We start from the raw sequence: 21,010 nt of genomic DNA, 5'->3' as shown, positions 1-21,010 counted from the left end.
GTGAAACTGCGATTGAGTTGATTTTTTACAGGACCCCGTAAAAAACATTATGAATTTTTTTTTGTATTTTTTGGGGCCCGGAGTAAGTCCCATATAGGCAGGCGGTGGACTTGTGCGGTGAACGTAGCATCATTTTTAAGTTTTGTTTACCTTTGTATGATTAGGTTGTGGTCCTTACGTGCTTTCCCTATCGAAAAGAAATAAAAAATACTACATACTCACATGCTTTTGGATTCCACATCAAATTTTACCATCACATTCATGAACTATGTGAATGTGGAGGTCCTTAGGTGCTTTCCCTATCAAACAAAGACGAAAATACTAATATTCACATGGCTTTTGGATTCCACATCAAATGTTACGGTTGGAAGACAAACAAAGATAGGATTTTCGTGTTTAGAGAACAAATGTTACCGTCAAAAGACAAACAAAGACGAAAATATTACATATCCCATGTTAACGTTGATATAGAGAAGATCTTCGTGTTTAGAGAAGAGAAATTATCAGATGAACAAAACGTTACTCCCTTTGTCCCAAAAAGGATGATAATTTTTGAAACTCGTGTCATTTTTCAACGCTTATATCTTTCAATCTATAATGTTTTTCATGAATTTGAAAATTTTGTATAATAGAACTAATCGAGAACTATGAAACAAAGGGAAATGATATTGACACTCCAAAAATTGATGCAGACACTCCAAAATCAATGTAATTCCAAAGTTACTTTCATTTGTTTTTTGGAGTGTCTGCATTAATTTTTGGAGTGCCAATATCATTTACCTGAAAGAAAATCCATATTGCATATCTTTGAGATCCATATTGAAAGATATAAGAAATTGAAATTGGCACGGATATCAAAAATTAACATCCAATTTGGAACGGAAAGAGTATTTTCTTTTAGGAAGAGAAGAAGAACAAAGTTCAGCTAACCTATAATTAGACAAAGGTTTTCCGAAATTTCGTTATTCTTTTGAGATGTGCTATTTTGAGCATCTGGATAGGTGAAGTTAGTTGTATAGAGTGAAGTTTTCGTTAGAGTTGATTTTAGTTTCTGTCTTGTTTACCTTTTTGTTATTAAGTTGCGATCTTTGTGTGTTTTCCCTTTCGAACAAGGTTGAAAACATACTTCATACTCAAATAACTTTTTGATCATATCAAGCGTTATGATGAGATCCACGAACTACGTGAGCGTGGAAAATTCTATTATAAGACAAAGTATCACTAGCACTGTTGTTCCTTCTCACTTTTTCCCTTACCATTCTTCATCACAATCACTCAACAAAACTAAAAAATCGAAAACCCATAATCGGAGAACATAGCGAAAAACATACCATATTTTGCCCTAAATTTTCAAACTACAGCAACAACAACAACTCCAATACCAAGCAAGCTATTGGATAATCTGTAAATGCACTTCTTCGATGCAATAGATCTGGAGACGTCCAAACAATTTGACTGCATAACCAAACACTTCCAAAGTAAAATTAAGAAGGGTAAATGCTCCGGTACCAAGATTAAAGTTGGCCAAAGCGAAATCAAGAGCTACTTTAGTTTAAGAAATAGCTCAATCGAACAGCTACCCACCGGGCTAAAACTGGAGATACATTCCGCTAAATCCTCATCGCAACTTATTAAAATCAACTCCTCATCCTCATCTTTGTATTTGATGTTGTAAGTTCCAACCTCGAATGGCAGCCTCTTTTTCACTTCTTGTTTCAACTCTACCTTTCGCCATGTACTAGACAACCGAAACTTTATTATTGTTCCTTCTTCACACTTTACCTTTACCTTCACACTATATGTATTACTAGTAGACGAGACCTGATTAGAAGGCAACAACGTATCAGGATTCAATTGTGGGATTTGCTCTTGATCAACAACCGCGGGAAATTTGTTGGGGCGAGATTGGCTGATAAGTTCTTGTTCCTTGCGAGGTGGCCATCTGTAGATATCATACCCCCGACAGATTCGCTTAAGCGTAGATTTGCTAACTGCAAAAAATAGGAATCAAGAAGCTCAAAATTCTTCTACGTGAGTAACTCGACTTCAATATTTTAACTCTTATTTCAAAAAGTATATTTAAATCGTACAACTATTCACACGCTTTAAGTTGAACCAATAATTCCAGGTTCATCTGTCGTCTCTACCTTTTAAAGATCCAATACTTCCTTTGCGAAAATCAAATTCCCTTGTTGAATATATATAGGATATTGATATGATTTTCAAAGTAATTAGTACACTAGATCCAAAAAGAAAGTAAGTATTGCATAGACATTTCTGCCGTTAAAAAAAAAACCGTTCAAAGAAAGGTTATACACATTTCTCACGTAAATGGAGATTGAATCTCCATTTAACTGGCGAACATGGCACGTCTTAGTTCGATTTTGTACTAAACTAAAAACCGAACCAAGTAGTGAGGATTTAATTTTTCAAGAACCAAACATAGCCATGAAAACGATGAACCAGACCAATCCAACGCATTTGACTATGAGCCGGTCCTAGTTTTGAACAACAGTTACCTTTAAGTTTAGATATCGTAAGTATTGAGGCATTTATATCTCTTACAAATCGCATTAGATGCTCAACACAAACCCCTTTTTTAAAATGAGATCAATTAGAAGCCACCAAAAATTACTAAATTCAGATACATCCTTTACGAAGTGAGCATATTTTTAGTTACTAATGTATCTATTTTTGAATTGAGTCTTTAAATATGGAAACTCAAATTGAGGTCTCCATTTTGATGCTGCCATACCAATAGCATGGTTGAAGCAAGACAAATTCTGAAATATTTTTTTGTTGTTTTTGGAGAAAAATCTATCTAGTTGGAAACAACAAGCAAGATGTTACCAACAAGATTGAGATTTTCAATTGCTGAAGAACTGTATTTATGCGCACCTTTGAGATGCTTCGCAGCATCTATAAGACGTATTCCTTTAGTTTGTAAGATATCTTCCTTTGGAATTGCAATTCTAACTCCATTAATTTTGTTGTTACCGCTCTCTCCTCTTGGGGTATTTACCTTCCTTTTCCCTTTTTTTCCCAAACACCCTGAATTCAATTGGGCCTCTTCCATTATAGCCTCCCATGTTTCCTCAACCCCCACTCCAATTGCCTCAGCTTCATTGTTGCCAAAACCTGCATCAGGGTTCTCTTGTTGAGTTGTAGGCAAAAACTGCGACGGTTGAATTTCCTTTTCAACAACACTAGTTGTGTCAACTGTAGCCATCAAGGCTTGATTAGAAGGCACAATATGAGAAGTCAACTGTGGAATTCCCTCTTGATCGACAACCGCTGGAGTTTCTTTAGGGAAAGATTGCTGGATAAGTTCGTGTTCATTAATGCGAGGTGGCCATCTGGGGATTCCATAATCCCGACAAGAACTCTTCAGTTTAGTGTTGCTAACTGTAATAAGGAAGAATTGAAAAGCTCAATATTTTTCTACCGAAGCACCTCCAACCCACATTTCCAATTTCTGGAGCCACAAAAAGTATGATTGAGTAAAAAGGAATTGCATTTAGAGTAAAAAAAAAACCCCAAAAATATATTCCTTTTGTCTTCTTTTTTTTTTGAAATGAATTCCTTTTGTCTTCTTATTTTGGTATTTTTTGTGTGTCTTCAAATATAGCATCTATAATTGAGGTCTTCGATCTCCCATATAGATCCAGCATGATAGAAACTAAAAGGGTTCATAGGTTTTAGTCGGAGAAAACTATGATTGAAAAAATTTATGGTACTACATAAATTTGACAGCAGTTATATATTCTTCTGAGTCGTATGCATTGAAATAGGATTTTACTTAATTAAAAACTTGCGCTTATAGTTTTGAATGGGATAGAATACTTCCATTGTCCTATGAATTGACCGCAACCTAAATGTATATGCGTATCTATCATTTTAATTTTTTTGGGGGAAAATGATTATTTGTTGATTAATGTAGAACTATATGCTGTAAAGCAATTGAATTTTGAATTCATGAATGACTCTATTAAGAATAACTCCTAAAGTTGCCAGTGCACACAATGAATGTTTTGGGGGGTTTTTTTTTTTTCGTTTAATGCAAATAAATTATACTATTTAGATGATGAATGTTTGAAGACATGCCGTGTGAATCAAGAAAATATGTTGAAATATGAAGGGACTTTCGTTAATTTCATTATGCTGGCATAAGTAATACTTTTACTGCTAAATTAGAACAATGATATTTAAATGATGCTTTTAAAATCTCATAATCTTCGCGTTTTTGGAGAATAGTGATATTTATGTGATGCATTTGAAACCTTGTATTGCTCTATTATTTTTTAAGTATTTGTATTTTTTTTGAAAGGTAATTTATCTACTTCATTTATATTTTATTTGTAAAAGTTTATAAAGGGACTCAATTTTTATTTTCTCTTTAGAACACTGAAAAGTTAGGCTAACCATGACCAAGATCATGAGTTTGATTCTCGAAAATAGTGTCCAGCTTGCAGAGGTGCTACATTAACATTTTCCCAAGTCCTACACATGTAGAAGTTTGGAGCACTTTGTATGCCCTTTCTTAACCTATCTAGCTTGGGGGGAAAAAACAAGAACAAAATTGAGGTTTTGATTTATTGGAGGAGTGTATGTATGTGTACCTTCGCGATGATTTGCAGCATTCTCAAGTCTACCTTGTAAGATATCATCCAAAGGAATTGCAATTCTAACTCCATTTGCTTTCTTGTTTCTTCTCTCTCCCCTGGGTTCTTTTCCCCAGTTTTCCTTTCTTCTAAATATTCGGAATTAAACTGAGCCTGATCTGCCATTGCACAATTCCTTGTTCCCTCACTACCAATTCCATCATCTTGGTTCTCTTCTTGTGCCGTTGGTGACAACTGCAACGGTTCTGATCCGTTTTCAATCAGGAAGTGTGGGTAATCGAAAAGATTCTTCCCTCCCCTCCACCTTTTTACCAATTCAGCGGGGGCGCCGTCGGCGGTTTTGAAGGTGCCAATATTGAGCCAATTCCATTCGTAACAAATATCGGCCACCCATTGGCGGCGGCGTCCCAGCCACACTCTTGCGGAGAGCTTGAGCGTAAATATTACATCCGATTTTTCGGGAGTCGTAGGCAAGGTCTGACGATACGTGTATTTCTTCCTGTTGACCGTGAAAACTGCCCCTCCTACTGAGATCGTATGAAACTCACCGCCCCTGTACCCAATTACATAATGATGCAGTCCCGCGTAGTCTAAGACCAGCTGGTCAATGATGTCCTTGTGTAGGTCTTCCAACTTGGAGATCTGACCCAACCGCAACACTTCTGGGTCCTTCAACCCCGACGCATTCAACGCACTGCCTTCCAACCCGTTGATCACATTCAGGCTATTCAGCGCACCGCCTTCAAACCGTTGATCACATTCAACTCACCATCCCTGTCCTGAATTAGGTAACTCACACACAACTCCAAGTGTGCGATCGGCAGGTCAACGACGTCCTCGTGCTGTTGATTTTTTAAATTAGGACGCAAAGTAAGTGCAGTCCGTACACGAGAAGAACTAGAAGTGGATGAGGATGGTGGCGGCGGCCACGCCGGCGAATCCCAAGGGAAAGACCGTGGCGACGGAGACAAACTTGTGGCGCCCCACACAGGGAAATATGTGGGCGACGGAGAAAAATCCGGGAACTTTGCGGGCCCCGATGGAGGGGAATATGTGGTCGGCGGAGAGGAATACGAGCAGTCCAACTCCTCGAAGGAGGATTCTTCAATAGGCTTGTCTGATTCCAATTCTCCACTCTCCCTAAGCACAAACATTGGCACAGTTACCAAATTCAACCAATAGAAAAACACGGGTTTGAGACAATATTTTGCGCCAACAATTAAAGGCAGAAACTGAAATTGGTTGCAAACCCGAGTGAAAAATGAAGCGGAACAAGAGAACCCAGATCCTAATTTGGTGAGAAAAACACGAGCGAATTCTTGGAATCAGGGTTTTACAAAAAGAAACTGAACAGGACACAAAAAGCAATTGAATTCCTAAACCTCTGAGATCTAAGATCAATGTATGGATGGAAAGAGAGATGATAGAACAATAAAGCGGGCGGCTTCTATGAGGACAAGAGAGAATCAAATGGTATGGAGAGAGAGAGAGAGAGAGAGAGAGAGAGAGAGAGAGAGAGAGGACAAGAAAGCGAGGTGGCTTCGATGAGGAGAAGAGAGAATCCAAGTGGTAATTGTTCATCCTGCAAGTCCTACACCCCTTTTTATTGATGGAGAAGAGATTTGGTGAGGAAAAAAGAAATGAAACGTCTCAGTATTCTCACACTTTCAAAAGAAGGTGGGATAAGTTTCCCACCATTGTTTATTCCTGAAAACACCTTGGATGGAGTAGAATTTTCCACTTCACAATTGGTTTGTCTTCTTGACCCCTTTTGATCCCAAAAGATTCAAGAAAGACACAACAGTCAGAGCAAATAGTACACGTCGCACATGACCATAACGATACTTTTACTTTTAGTACTCCATTAACCATGATGTCCCTCGTTCGAGTGAAAAAATAAGGGCAAATTATAGTTACCCCCTCTAACTATGCCTTGCGTACACTTACCCCCTCTAACTTTTTTTTTGGCACTTAACCCCTCAAACTAACGAAAATTCAAACAGTCATAACTTCTTCATCCAAAATCGAAAATATGCAAATTATATATCGATTTCGAGGTCTTGAAGTCAGCTTTCTAATGACACCAAAATCACATCACGATTCAAAGCACACAGAAAGTTATAATCAAAACGGTCTTTCTGTCTACCAGCCCTTACTCTTTTGATCATAACTTTCTATGTGCTTTGAATCGTGATGTGATTTTGATGTCATTAGAAAACTGACTTCAAGATCTTGAAATCGATATATAATTTGCATATTTTCTACTTTGGACGAAAAAGTTATGACCATTTGAAGTTATGACCGTTTGAATTTCCGTTAGTTTGAGGGGGTTAAGTGCCAAAAAATATTAGAGGGGGGTAAGTGTACGTGAGGCATATTTAGAGGGAGGTAACTATAATTTTCCCAAAATATAAGTGGGATTATTCAAACCTCCGTCTAAAGGATGTAGGATAATAAATAAAAAGTGCATTGATATTCGAAAAAGATGTATCCATGTTTATTGAAAGTGTCCATATTTATTATTTCGATTTCTAAATTACATGTCCATTGTAACCATACGAAGTTTACATTTTGATGAAGAATAATCAAATTCAATTTAAGAAAAGCCAAACCATCTTGAAAGAAAGTTATGATGAGTATATTACAACATGGTTGATAAACTAGAAGCCACAATGCTAACACTGTACAAAACTGAACTATTAAACGCTTGTACAAGTATAGTCACCTGATCTATGACGTTCATATATTTTGTTTTCTCCAATATAAGTGTTATTAAGACATGTCAAACGGGATTGGGTGATCAATATCATTTTTCACAGAAATGATGTTCTTGCAAAGGTTTTAAAAACAAGCAATTTTGATTATCAAATTGATAAATTCGAAAAACCTGATAACCCCCCTCGTAATTTTCCTGATGAAGCGAGAAAGCGAGCGGTTTCGCTAAGGAGACCAGAGAATCCACTTGGTAATTTTTTATGAGAAAACATTATTTCCGGAGGCGGAGGAAAAGGGGGGTTTTCCAACACCCCATGGGTCTCTTTCGTGATTTTTTTGGGTAATCCGAACCGTTCATCATATAGGGCCCTCAAAATAATGTATCCACGCAAAAAATCAGCTTGTCCGGACATCGACCGTAGACAGTTTAAGTTAAAAAACAGTTGACAGATCCATGCCGTCCATATTTCCCTCTAAAACTCAACTTTTGACACACCTATTGATATCCGGACAAGCTGATTTTTTGCTTGAATACATTATTTTGCGGGCCCTACAAGATGCACGGTTCAGATTACCCAAAAAAATGTGCGGTGGGACCCACACTGGGGGTGGCAGAAAACCTCCTTGTCCGTCGGCGCCGGACAAAATTCATTCTCTTTTTTTATTCATCACTTGGTAATTTTTTTTGTGAAAAACTTTATTATGGAGCTTTCTGTGAATAAATGTTTACGGAGCCAAATCGCGTGCGTCCAAAGTATATTGGACGGTTCAGATTTGAAAAAAACTATTCGGGCGAAGAATACTCTTCGCCCGAATAGTTTTTTTCAAATCCGGACCTTCCAATGCTGAAATGAATGACTAAAATTGTATACTCTGCAAATTACTTATTCACGGCTACTCCGTAAATAAGCCAATCTCAATTTTTTTCCTTTTTGACTAGATCACACCACTCTGGAATCTTAGACCAACCACTCCTGCTTTTCAAAGGGTGAAGTGGGGGAGGCGTTTCCTGCCCTTTTTTTTTTTCTTTATAAAAAAAATAGCCTTCTTTGGCTTCAATTCTTAAGTTACAATTGATTTGGCCTTGTGAACTTAGCCAAAGGATCAAAACATTCAAAACGACACAGCCCTCGGAGCAAATGGGACACAATAGCAGTGGCAGAGGTAGAATTTTGTATAAGTGGTGACACTGTTCGATGGAAGTCCATTAGTATTGTTGCACACTTAATCACATAATTGTTCAGTAGGAGTCCTCGGTCCTGCTCCGAATCCTCATTTTTTAAAATTTAAGTAGTTTGAGGTGATTTTGAAAGATGTTTTCACACTCCTACTTGCTCAGACGCATTATGTGATTTACGTTCAATGTTGTTAATTTGAAGAAATACTAGTAATAGAAATGTTAAGTGTAAATGTTAGGCCTCATTATGTCACTTCACAGTAGGAGCTTTTTCTAAAAAATTTCGTGTCTTCTCTGGTGTATCTGGCTGGCAAGGAATAAGGTTGTTTTTTAGTCTACTTTTCCATCCCCTCTCAAGTTCTCACTCATGCAAACCACCTCTTTCAATCCATCAACCAAGCTTTTGTATCTCTGAAACCTTCCATATCTCTATCTTAACTCCCCTTCTTTAGAGAGCTTTCCCCTAGAACTTCCATTCCTTCCCATTCGGAAATGCATACTTTTCATGTTACTCATGTTTATGCAATTGTGATGATCAAGTTTTGGATATTTTTTGTGCCCATGCTTATAATATGCAGCGCAACAAATCTGGTGTGGGTATAACCTTTACGATTCAGTCCAGGACTGTGGGCTCTATTTTCAGAAGCTCTTCCTCTCCAAAAGATTGCGCCTCTATTCTCTCTTTAATTGAGGCAGTGAGTTGGGCTTTAAATAGAAATATGTTGCATATTCACATCCATACTAATGATTCTGCTCTTTTTACCAGTTGAGAAGCGTTAAGGAGTTTCCAGCCATTGCAGCTCCTTTGTTTTTTGATTTCTGCTTCCTTGTGCAGTCTGTTCATCTCTGCAGCTTATCCCTATGTGACCATAGCAGATTACATCAAGCATATTTTTTGGCTAAGTTTGCAGCATCTTCCAGGATCCATTCAGAAGTGGACCACCTCTTATCCTTTTGACAATGGATAACTTATCTATCAGTTCTTTTGTTTCGGAAGATTGCTCTTTTGTTATGCTTGATGTAGTTGTTTTATTTTATTTTATTTAGGTTTCTTTGAGCTTTGTGCTTTGTAATGAACTTTGGGATGTAATAACTCTTTATATTTATGAAGTTCTTCTTTATTGTCAAAAAAAAAGATTTGGCATTCAATTTGACATCTCAAGATTTGACTCCTGGACTATTGAATAATACTCTGCATATTAGAAATGCTCTTAGAGGTTAAACTATTTAATAAGGTTGTCAATATTAATATGCAAAAAAATTATTAATATGCAAAAATGACACATGTCAACGACGTTATTGGTTAGCAAATAATGCAATAATACCTGAAATAATACATATGTCATTTTCATCAACGTTGCAGGTAATTTAATGTCAAAAGTATTTAATCATAAAAAATTATAACGAACAATAAATTACACCAACAGAAAGAAAATATTTGTCTAGTTACGTCAATGTGATAAATGACAAACGTCAATGATAAATGACAAACGATGAAGATAGTGATAGATAGCACGGATCAAGATTTCATAGGTTTTTTGTTATTATGATTTTTGAACATGGTCATGTATATAACATAAATTTTGTGAGTTTGTTAATGATTTAGATCATTCAGCATTAACCATGGTCATGTATACAACATGAGAAAAACTTTTTTAGATAGGTTTCCGTAAAACTGAGTTCACAGTGCTCAATCCTGCGCTTCCAAAGTGTTCTGGACTTGGACGATCCGGATTTTTAAAAAACTATTCCAGTCCTTGGAAAAGTTTTTAAAATTTTCGGATCATTGATTGTCGAGATAGACGGTTGAGATCGTCCGCCTCTGTAAATAACTTATTCACAGAGGAGGCGTGAATAATTTTCTCTCATACAACATATATTTTCTGATTTTTTAACATGATCATATATTCACTATTTTCTTCCACATTTTGTATATGATCAGATTGTGTAAAATATGACTACCAGTTTACCACGGCCGACACTACTAAGTCAAAATTCTTCACTTTATTTATTATCTTATTTTAGAAATTAAAAAGAAGGAAAAATGACAGCTCAGGACGTGTTTTGATAATTAATACCCATCAAGGACATTTTCAGTATTAACAAATATTCTCAGCATGTCATTGGCGGGTATTAATTATCAAAACACGTCCTGAGCCGTCATTTTCCCTAAGAAAAACAAATCAGATCACTTCACCCGTACATTCGAAGCATTAAAACACTTATCCTAGCTAGCAATGGACTAAAACCAAAACCCCTCGTTGCAAAGAGGTCCACCACACCTTTAAGGACCAAGCAGTTTCGCGCAAATAATCTCAACATAAACTCATTAATTCCACACAGAATGGCTTTACGAGAAGATAACAGAAGCAAAGAGAAGACGCTTAATCTACTTGGGCAATCCAAAAAATGGCTTGAATTTCCAGCTTAAAAACGGTGACAGAAAATGAGCAAAAACTGGAACATCATCAGTTAATGGCAGCTATTAGCTTTCTTGAAGTGAACTATTTTTATAAAGAGTAGCAAAACTTGGAAGATAGACAGAAAAAGACACGGCCCGGTATCTACGTGAAGAGGTCCAAATTAGTTATGTTTTTCTGGATGGTTTACAAGGAAAGACATGCCACAAAGTAAACCACACCAACCACATCCACAGTTTACCTATTAGCAATTTCACTGGCAAGGTTGGTGCATAGAGGATTAGAGAGCATTTCCAACCGTTGAAGTAAATTAGCACTTTCTTCAGTCAAGGGCTCCATAATTTGTCCAAGCCCAAGTTTATTAATGATAATTTTAGATTCAACATAAACAGGCTCACCTCCGGTTGTTACATATGCTACAGTTCCTGGGGTCACAGTCACACCAACTCCATCATTTCCTGCTCTTGATTCAGTTATTACGGGATATTCACCAGGCCCATCTGTGGCAACTACTGCAAAGCCATCCTGTAAAAAATCAAATCATGGAAAAGAAAAGAGTCAAGAGAAAGGTAAAGTTCTGATGTCAACAATGAAACAGTTTGCCCAAGCATTCAGATTTCAGATACATAGAGCCTTGAACACAGGGCCTTTCTCCTTTCCTTCTTTGTTACTTTCTTTCTGTCATTTTCTTCCCTTCTCCCTTTTCTTTCTTTCATAAATAACAATGTTCTAAAAGTCGTTAAGCGCTAGTCGGACAGTTGGCCACCTTTGAGTGATTAATCAGATTAATTGGCGATTAATTGGTGCATATTAATTTGTAATCAGCGATTAATCATTAGTTGGACGTAATTGGATAGGCCCGCCAACGATTAATTCCTTGTTTTAGAACACTGATAAATAGAATACCATCCGCACAGAGCGAAGACAACCAAGCAACTTCCTCTTCTTGTTAAATATTCTTTTCCATTCTTGATGTAAGAACCTTTACAAGTGTTCATTGTGTATAGTTCCTTAAAACCTTTTACAGGTTCCTTTCATCACGACACCATCAAAATATGTTCTTGATGGTGGACATGTCTCAGTTGAATGGTTGGGTTCATGATCGTAAACTGCTAGCTATGGGCATGGACAATTACTGAGGTCTAAATTTTTTCTTTCTTTCTTTCTTTTTTTTTTTTTTAAAGTCAAGCCGTAGAAAAATACAATAACGAAAGAGTATATCATTAAGATTGGCAATAACTAAATCAACCCAATGCACAACAACCCAAGAAATACTCCCCTGATAAGACCACAAACTAAAAACGAAAGAACTAATAATCAATGCTTGTCTTTGGCAAGTTTTGGCCTCTTGACTTCTCAGTCTCAAGGGCAATAAAAGCGAAGATGATATGTTGGTCTGGAGGAATGTTTTAAAAACAGTGGCCTAAAATTTTAAGCCAATTCATATATAAGATTAGTATTACCAAAACAAAGTCAATTCATCCAATCAAAAAAAAAAAAAAGAGTCAATTCATATGTTCGTGGGTGAATATATTGGAGAAAGGAACCCAAGGGTTTGGATGCCAGGGTCTTCAAGGTTTGTGCGTAGGGGTTTGCTCTCTATTACGGTCTTGCGTTCAAAAACTGGTGCTTTCAACTCCTCTGGTCTGTCCGTTCGGCCTTAGGTTCAATACCCGGTGCTATCAACTCCTTCGGGGTCTTGTCCATACGGAGCTTCCTCCGGCTTCAATTGGGCTCCCGCTAATAGACGGTAAGACTGATTCAGGATTAATTTCGAGATGCGCGTAAATCGGCCGGGACGACCATGTATTGTAAGTGGAAGTTAGGGTTTTAGGAAGACCTTGATGGAGGCAGGGTAAGGAGGGAGAGGATCAGGGGCCGTGATGTCTTCGGCCAAGACCTTGCCCAGAGCTTCGTGCAAGGGTACCGAGACGGGTGGCAGGCGCTGAGCCACTCTCAGCACGATCTGCAGCGCCTCCTCCGCCGGTATCATCATCTCTGCCGGTTTGAGAAACCAAACCAACCGCTACCACTGTGTATCTTTAACTTTCGAGGGATTGGATTGTAGCATGTCAAGACATGGGCATCTATCTAGTTTCTAATGGACTGGGCCAGACAGTCCGCCCAATGGGCCCATCGGCTATAGGGTACCCTACTTACCTTTTTTTGTTTGCAGCAGGAATAAATCTGTCGGACTGCTTTTCTACGGTCTATCCTAAAATCAATTGGTGTTGGCAAGAGTTTTAATTAAGTCTTTTATATTATTCGGCATTGCACCTATAAATCTGTTTTAGAGCGATTGCAGGAAGTGACATTGTGTAACCAAATCCATGCAGGCACTCCGGACCCAATAAATCCAAAGCCACGGGAGTTGGAGTTGTGTTAGTTGTCTTACAAGACAATGGTTTTACTGATTTGTTCTGTTATTCAATCTATTGACTACTAATGTTTGTGAGAGATTGGTTTCAGTTATTTGGTTTTACATTAATGTCTACACTCACCGCATTAGTCCACCGCAAGCTTATTTGGAGCCCAGTCTGGGCCTCAAAAAAATACATAAAAATATCCATAAAATTTAAAATGTTTTTTTATGGGGCCCTATAAAAAACGAGCTCAATCGCATCACGGTAGGTATGTTTTCTTGAATTCGTAGGGCAAAACTGAATAGTTGAGTAGACAAATTCAAAAAACATACTCCCCCGTCCCTTTATTATAGTCCAGTATTCCATTTTGGGCTGTCCCTTAATAAGTGTCCATTTGGTAAAGTTAGTGGGTAAAAGTTGGTACATTGTCTATTTTGTCCCTAAAAGTATATTCCATTTTGAAAAGTTAGTGAGTAAAAAGTGTAATGATGATGGGTAAGTAGGGAAAGTAGAGGAAAAAGTTAATATGAAAGGTATAATGATGATGTTTTTTTAATAAGTTGGAGTTACGAAGTAAGACATTTAAAAAGGGACGGAGGGAGTACCAAAATGCGATTGAGCTAGTTTTTTTACAGAGCCCCATACAAATGCGATTGAGCTGATTTTGTATAGGGTTCCATAAAAAATGTTATAAAATTTATGGTATTTTTAGGTATTTTTGTGGGGCATAAAGTAAGTCTCACGTAGGTGTGCGGTGGACATCATTTTTAAGTTTTGTTTATTTTTGTATGATTGGGTTGTGGTCCTTATGTGCTTTCCCTATCGAACAAAGTCAAAAAAACTACAAAGTCACGTAACTTTTGGATCCCACATCAAATTTTATCATTGCATTCATTAACTATGTGAATGTGGAGGTCTTTAGGTGTTTTTCCTATCAAACACAGACGAAAATACTAATTCTCACATGGCTTTTGAATTCCACATCAAATGTTACCGTCAAAAGACAAACAAAGACGAAAGTATTATTACGTACATAATCCCATGAAGATCTTCCTGTTCAGAGAAGAGAAAGGAACAAAAGTTTTTTTTTCCTTTCGGAAGATAAGAAGAACAAAAGTTCAGGTGACCTAGAAGTATACAAAGGTTTTCCTTATTAATTTAGTTATTCATTTGATAACTTATTCTTTTCAGATGTGCTACTTCTAGCATCTGTATGGGTAAAGTTTTGTACAGAGTGAAGTTTTTGTCAGAGGTTGTTTCAGTTATTGGTTTGAGTTTATGTGACTTGTCTACCTTTTTTGTTATCAAGTTGCGGTCTTTGTGTGCTTTCCCTCTCGAACAAGGCCGAAAATATACTCCACGCTTAAATAACATTTCGATCACACATCAAGCGTTATGGTGAGATCCACAAATTATGTGAGCATGGAGAATTCTATTATTATAAGACAAAGTAATCCTAGCACGTACTATTATTCGTTCTCCCTTTTTCCCTTACCATTCTTCATCACAAATATAGCTCAATAAAGCAAAAAAATCGAAAACCCATAATTGGAGAACATAGCGAAAAACATAGTACCATATATATATATGAAGCACTAAATTTTCAAACTACAGCAACAACAACAACTCCAATACTCCAATACCAAGCTATTGGATATATAATCTGTAAATGCACTTCTCCGATGCAATAGATCTGGAGACGTCCAAACAGTTTGACTGCATAACCAAACACTTCTAAAGTAAAATTAAGAAGGGTAAATGCTCCAGTACCAAGATTAAAGTTGGCCAAAGCGAAACCACGAGCTACTTTAGTTTAAGAAATAGCTCAATCGAACGGCTGCCCACCGGGCTAGAACTGGAGATACATTCAGCTAAATCCTCATCGCAACTTATTAAAATCAAATCGTCATCCTCATCTTTGTATTTGATGTCGTAAGTTCCAGCCTCGAATGGCAGCCTCTTTTTCACTTCTTGTTCCAGCTCTACCTTTCGCCATGGACTGGACAACCGAAACTTTATTATTGTTCCTTCTTCACACTTTACCTTCACTCTATATGTATCACTATTAGCCGGGACTTGATTAGGAGGCGGCAACGTATCAGGATTCAATTGTGGAACTTGCTCTTGATCAACAACCGCGGGAGATTTGTTGGGGCGAGATTGACTGATAAGTTCTTGTTCCTTACGAGGTGGCCATCTATTGATACCATAGTCCCGACAGATTCGCTTAAGCGTAGATTTGCTAACTGCAAAAAATATGAATCAAGAAGCTCAAAATTCTTCTACGTGAGTAACTCAACTTCAATATTTTAACTCTTATTTCAAAAAGTACATTTAAATCGTACAACTATTCACGCGCTTTAAGTTGAACCACAAGTTCCAAGTCCATCTGTAGTCTCTATCTTTAAAGATCCAATACTTTCTTTGCGAAAATCAAATTCCCTTGTTGAATATATATGGATATATATTGATATAATTTTCTAAGTAATTAGTACACTAGATCCAAAAAGAAAGTAATTACTATAATACTGTAATGTTACCTATTCTTTTTGATGGCTTAGATGAACATAGACTAGGTTATACACATTTCTGCCGTTAAAAAAAAGAAGAAGAAAAAAGCCGTTCAAAAAAAGGTTATACACATTTCTCACGTAAATGGAGATTGAATCTCCATTTCAGTGGTGAACATGGCACGTCTTAGTTTGGTTCTATACTAAACTAAAAACCGAACCAAGTCGTGAGGATTTAATGTTTCAAGAACCAAACATGTCCATGAAAACGATGAACCGAACCAATCCAAACCATTTGACTATGAGCCTGTCCTAGTTTTGAACATCAGTTACCTTTAAGTTTAGATATCATAAGTATTGAGTCATTTATACCACTTACAAGTCGCATTAGATGCTCAACACAAACCCTTTTTAAAAAATGAGACCAATTAGAAGCCACCAAAAATTACTAAAACCTAGATACATCCTCTACGAATTGAGCATATTTTTAGTTACTAATGTATCCATTTTTGAGTTGAGTCTTCAAATATGGAAACTCAAATTGAGGTCTCCATTTTGATGCTGCCATTCAGAGAGCATGGTTGAAGCAAGACAGATTCTGAAATGTTTTTTTGTTATTTTTAGAGAAAACTCTTTCTAGTTGGAAACAACAAGCAAGATACTATCAACAAGATTGAGATTTTCATTTGTTGAAGAACTATATTTATGCATACCTTCGAGATGCTTCGAAGCATCTATAAGACGCATTCCCTTAATTTGTAAGATATCTTCCTTTGGAATTGCAATTCTAACTCCAGTAGTTCTATTGTTACCTCTTTCTCCTCCTACGGTATTTACCTTCCTTTTCCCTTTTTTTTTTTCCTAAACACCCTAAATTCAATGGGGCCTCTTCCATTGCAGCCTCCCATGTTCCCTCAATACCCACCCCAATTGTCTCAACTTCATCATTGCCGAAACCCCCTAAATTCAATTGGGCCTCTTCCATTACAGCCTCCCATATTCCCTCAGCCCCCACTCCAATTGCCTCAGCTTCATCATTGCCAAAACCCACATCAAAGTTTCCTTGTTGAGCTGTAGGCAAAAACTGCGGCGAAAGAATTTCCTTTTCAACAACACTATTTGTGTCAATGGTAGCCGTCAAGGCTTGATTAGAAGGCACAGTATGAGAAGTCAACTGTGGGATTTGCATTTGATCGACAACCGCGGGAGTTTCTTTGGGGAGGGATTGCCGGATAAATTTGTGTTCATTGTGAGGGGGCCATCTGGAGATTCCATACTCCCGACATGAACTCTTCAGTTTACTGATGCTAACTAAAATAAGAAAGAATTGTAAAGCTCAATATTTTTCTACCGAAGCAACTCCAACCACATTTCCAATTTCAAGAGCCACAAAAAATATGTTTGAGTAAAAAGGAATTGCTTTCATAGAATATCACCACATTCACATTGAGTTCTTCGATCTCCCATGCAGAATATGTTAGAAACTAAAAGGGTTCATAGGTTTTAGTCGGAGAAAACTATGATTGAAAAAGTTTATGGTACTACCTAAATTGACAACAATTATATTCTTCAGAGTTGTACGTATTGAAATAGGATTTCACTTAATTAAAAGTTGGCGCTTATTATAGTTTTGAATGGGAGAGAGTACTTCTATAGTCCTATGAATTTACCACATAATATATAGGAATCTAAATGCATATTTATAGTTCTATTTTTTTTTTTGGAAAAAAGATTATTTGTTGATTAATGTAGAACTATATGTTGCAAAGCAATTGAAATTTGAATTCACCAATGACTCTATTAAAGAAAATAATTCCTAAAATTGCCGCTGCACGCGATGAATGTTTTGGGTTTTTTTTTGTTTTCCATTTAATGGGAACAAATTATATATACATATATATATGTACATATGGTAAATGATGCGTTTTATAGCCAACAAAACAAGAATCTCAAGGGAGAACCCCTAATACAAACAACTTTACAAAGAGAACCTACTACAAATTAAACTACTAGAATCAATCTAGGCTATCTAGCAAACTACTAGCAGAAATGCGCCAAAGATCACATAATCTTTGGTTCTCTACAAATTATATTATTTTGATGATGAATGCTTGAAGATATACTATGTGAAGCAAGAAAATATTTTGAAATATGAAGGGACGTTCATTAATTTTATTATGTGGGCATAAGTAATACTTTTACTGCTAAACGAGAAGAGTGATATTTAAATGATGCTTTTAAAATCTCATAATGTTCATGTTTTTGGAGAATAGTGATATTTAAGTGATGCTATTGAAACCTTGTATCGCTCTATTATTTTTTAAGTATTTGTATTATTTTTGAAATGTAATTTATCTACTTAATCTATATTTTGTTTGTAAAAGTACATAAAGGACCATGACCAAGATCATGAGTTCTATTCTCCAACATGTCTCCCTGCTTGCAGAGGTGATATCAACATTTTTTCAAGTCCTACATATCTAGGAGTTTGGAGCATTTTGTACGCCTTTCTAAGTCTAACCGAACTACTCCCTCCGTCCCAACATGTTTGTCCAGTCCGCAAAACGATGACTAAAAAATAATGCATTTCTTTCAAGAAATTTTTTTTTATTTTTTTCCATAAATTTAAAGAACTCGTCGATATCTAGTGAATTTTTTTCTTGCAAAAATTGTATTATTTTACATTCTCGTTTTGCAAATCAGACAAACATTATAAGACGGATTGAGTAGTTGGGGAAAAAAACATGAACAAAATTGAGATTTTCATTTATTGTAGGAGTGTATGTATGTGTACCTTTGAGATAATTTGCAGCATCTTTAAGGCACATTCCCTTAGTTTGTAAGATATCATCCAAAGGAATTGCAATTCTAACTCCATGTACTTTTTTGTTTCTTCTCTCCTCCCCCGGGTACTTTTTCTTTGTTTTTCTTTTTTCCAAACACCCGGAATTAAACTGAGCTTGATCTGCCATTGCATAATCCCTTATTCCCTCACAACCAATTCCACCATCTTGGTTCTCTTCTTGTGCCGTCATTGGCAACTGCAGCGACTGTGATCCGTTTTCAATTAGAAAGGGTTGGGGGTAATCGAAAAGATCCTCCCCTCCCCTCCACCTTTTAAAAGATTCAGTGGCTAATTAAGGGGGCGCCCTCGGCAGTTCTGAAAGTGCCGAGGTTGAGCCAATTCCACCCGTAACGAATATCGACCACCCATTGGCCACGGGGTCCCAGCCACACTCTTACGGAGAGCTTCTCCACAAATACAACCGATGATTCCAGAGTCGTAGACCAGGCCTGACGTTTCCTGTATTCCACCCCGTTAATCGTCAAAACTTCCGCTGTTGAGAACAAATCCAACTTACCGCCCCTGTACCCAATTACACTATGATCCACTCCCGCGTAGTCTATGACCAGCTGGTCAACGATGTCCTCGTGTTGGGGTTCCAAGTCGTTGATCTCGTCGAACGACAACCAGTCCAATGAGTCCTCCAACGCATGCTTTTCCAACTCGTTGATCACATTTAGCGCACCGCCTTCCAACCCGTTGATCACATTCAACTCACCGTCCCTCTCCTCAATTAGGTATTCCACAAAAAGGACGGGCAGGTCAACGACGTCCTCGTGCTGTTGATTTCGGAAATGACGAAACAAATCAAGTGCAGTGCTTACACGCAAAGAACTAGAAGTGGATGAGGATGGTGGCGGCGGCGATGCCGGCGAATACAAAGGGAAAGACGGCGGCGACGGAGGGAAACTTGTGGGGCCCCACACAGCGAAATATGTGGGCGACGGAGGAAAATACGGGAAATTTGTGGGCCCCCACGGAGGGGAATATGTGGTCGGCGGAGAGGAATACGAGCAGTTCAACTCCTCGAAGAAGGATTCTTCAATAGGCTCGTCCGATTCCAATTCTCCACTGTTCCGAAGCACAACCATTGGCACAATTACCAAATTCAAACCAATAGAAAAACACAGGAGATTGAGACAATATTTCGCGCCAACAATCAAAAGCAGAAACAAGAAGATGGAACTGAAATTGGTTGCAAACCCAAGTGAAAAATGAGGCGGAACGAGATAACCCAGATCCTAATTTGGTGAGAAAAAACACGAGCGAATTCTTCGAATCAGGGCTTTACAAAAAGAAACTGAACAGGACACAATTTCAGTTCAATGGATGGAAGGAGAGATGAGGAGAAGGGAGAATCCAAATGGTAATTAATTGTTCATCCTGCAAGTAGTAAACCCCTTTTTATTGATGGATTTGGTGAGGAAGAAATGAAACTAACTGAGGATTCACACTGCTACTGTACTTTCAACGGAAGGTGCGATGAAGTTTGTTGGGAATGCCTTATATTCTTTAGTCCCACATTGGTTAATTATGTTGTTCATTCTTTTGTAGCCTATTATAAATAGGGCTTTTGGGGAACTTCTATAGTATCCTTTTGGGGCTGTCATATTGGTGGTCTTTCTAGACGAGTTACGGGTCATAGCCGGCTCTTTGTATCTCTTCTTCACGTTGGTTAGTGAATCCTCTCTCTCCTCGCCCGTGGACGTACCCAACTTGGGGAACCACGTATATCTTGTGTCTTTGTGATTTCTTGTTTAGTTTTTCAATTTCTCGTTCTTAGCTTGCGTTTATAGCGTTCGTTACAACAAACTGGTATCAGAGCCTTAGGTTGCAAAAACTAGGGTTTCGTTTCCGATTGTGGCTATGGCGGCTAAATTCGAGATTGCGAAGTTTGATGGGCAGAGCAGCAGTTTCAGTCTTTGGAGAGTAAAGATGAAGGCTCTGTTAACCCAACAAGGATTGCACAAGGCTTTGTTAGGCAAGACTAGTTCTGGAATCAAAGAGGAAGATTGGGATGATACGGATGCCAAAGCTCTGAGTTCTATTCAGTTGAGTCTGGCAGATGATGTTCTTCGCGAGGTGGAAGAAGAAACTTCAGCAGCAGGAATTTGGCTGAAGTTGGAAGGCATATATATGACGAAGTCGCTCACCAACAGGTTATATCTCAAACAACGTCTTTATACGTTTCGTATGCGAGAAGGTATACCTGTTAAAGATCATTTAGACGAGTTCAACCGTATTATTATGGATCTGAAAAATATTGATAGTAAAATTGAGGATGAGGACCAAGCCCTAATTTTGCTATGTTCTTTACCACTTTCGTATGAGCACTTTGTTACAACCCTATTGTATGGC

At 37.6% G+C, this 21,010-nt stretch overlaps 1 protein-coding gene across 1 annotated transcript; it reads right to left on the bottom strand.

The window, feature by feature from the left end:
- Positions 1-1,378: 1,378 nt before the first annotated feature.
- On the bottom strand, positions 1,379-19,281 carry LOC131304351 (protein NLP7-like). Its single transcript, XM_058331603.1, has 3 exons — positions 18,602-19,281; positions 2,899-3,405; positions 1,379-1,991 (listed from the first exon to the last, which is right to left on the bottom strand). The coding sequence occupies exons 1-3, from the start codon at positions 18,840-18,842 to the stop codon at positions 1,543-1,545; spliced, it is 1,197 nt and encodes a 398-aa protein (XP_058187586.1). The 5' UTR covers positions 18,843-19,281; the 3' UTR covers positions 1,379-1,542.
- Between the last annotated feature and the right edge of the window lie 1,729 nt (positions 19,282-21,010).

Source organism: Rhododendron vialii, chromosome 1a (genome assembly GCF_030253575.1).
Source record: "Rhododendron vialii isolate Sample 1 chromosome 1a, ASM3025357v1".
Taxonomy (NCBI): Eukaryota; Viridiplantae; Streptophyta; class Magnoliopsida; order Ericales; family Ericaceae; genus Rhododendron; species Rhododendron vialii.
This window is presented reverse-complemented; position numbering and strand designations above follow the sequence as displayed.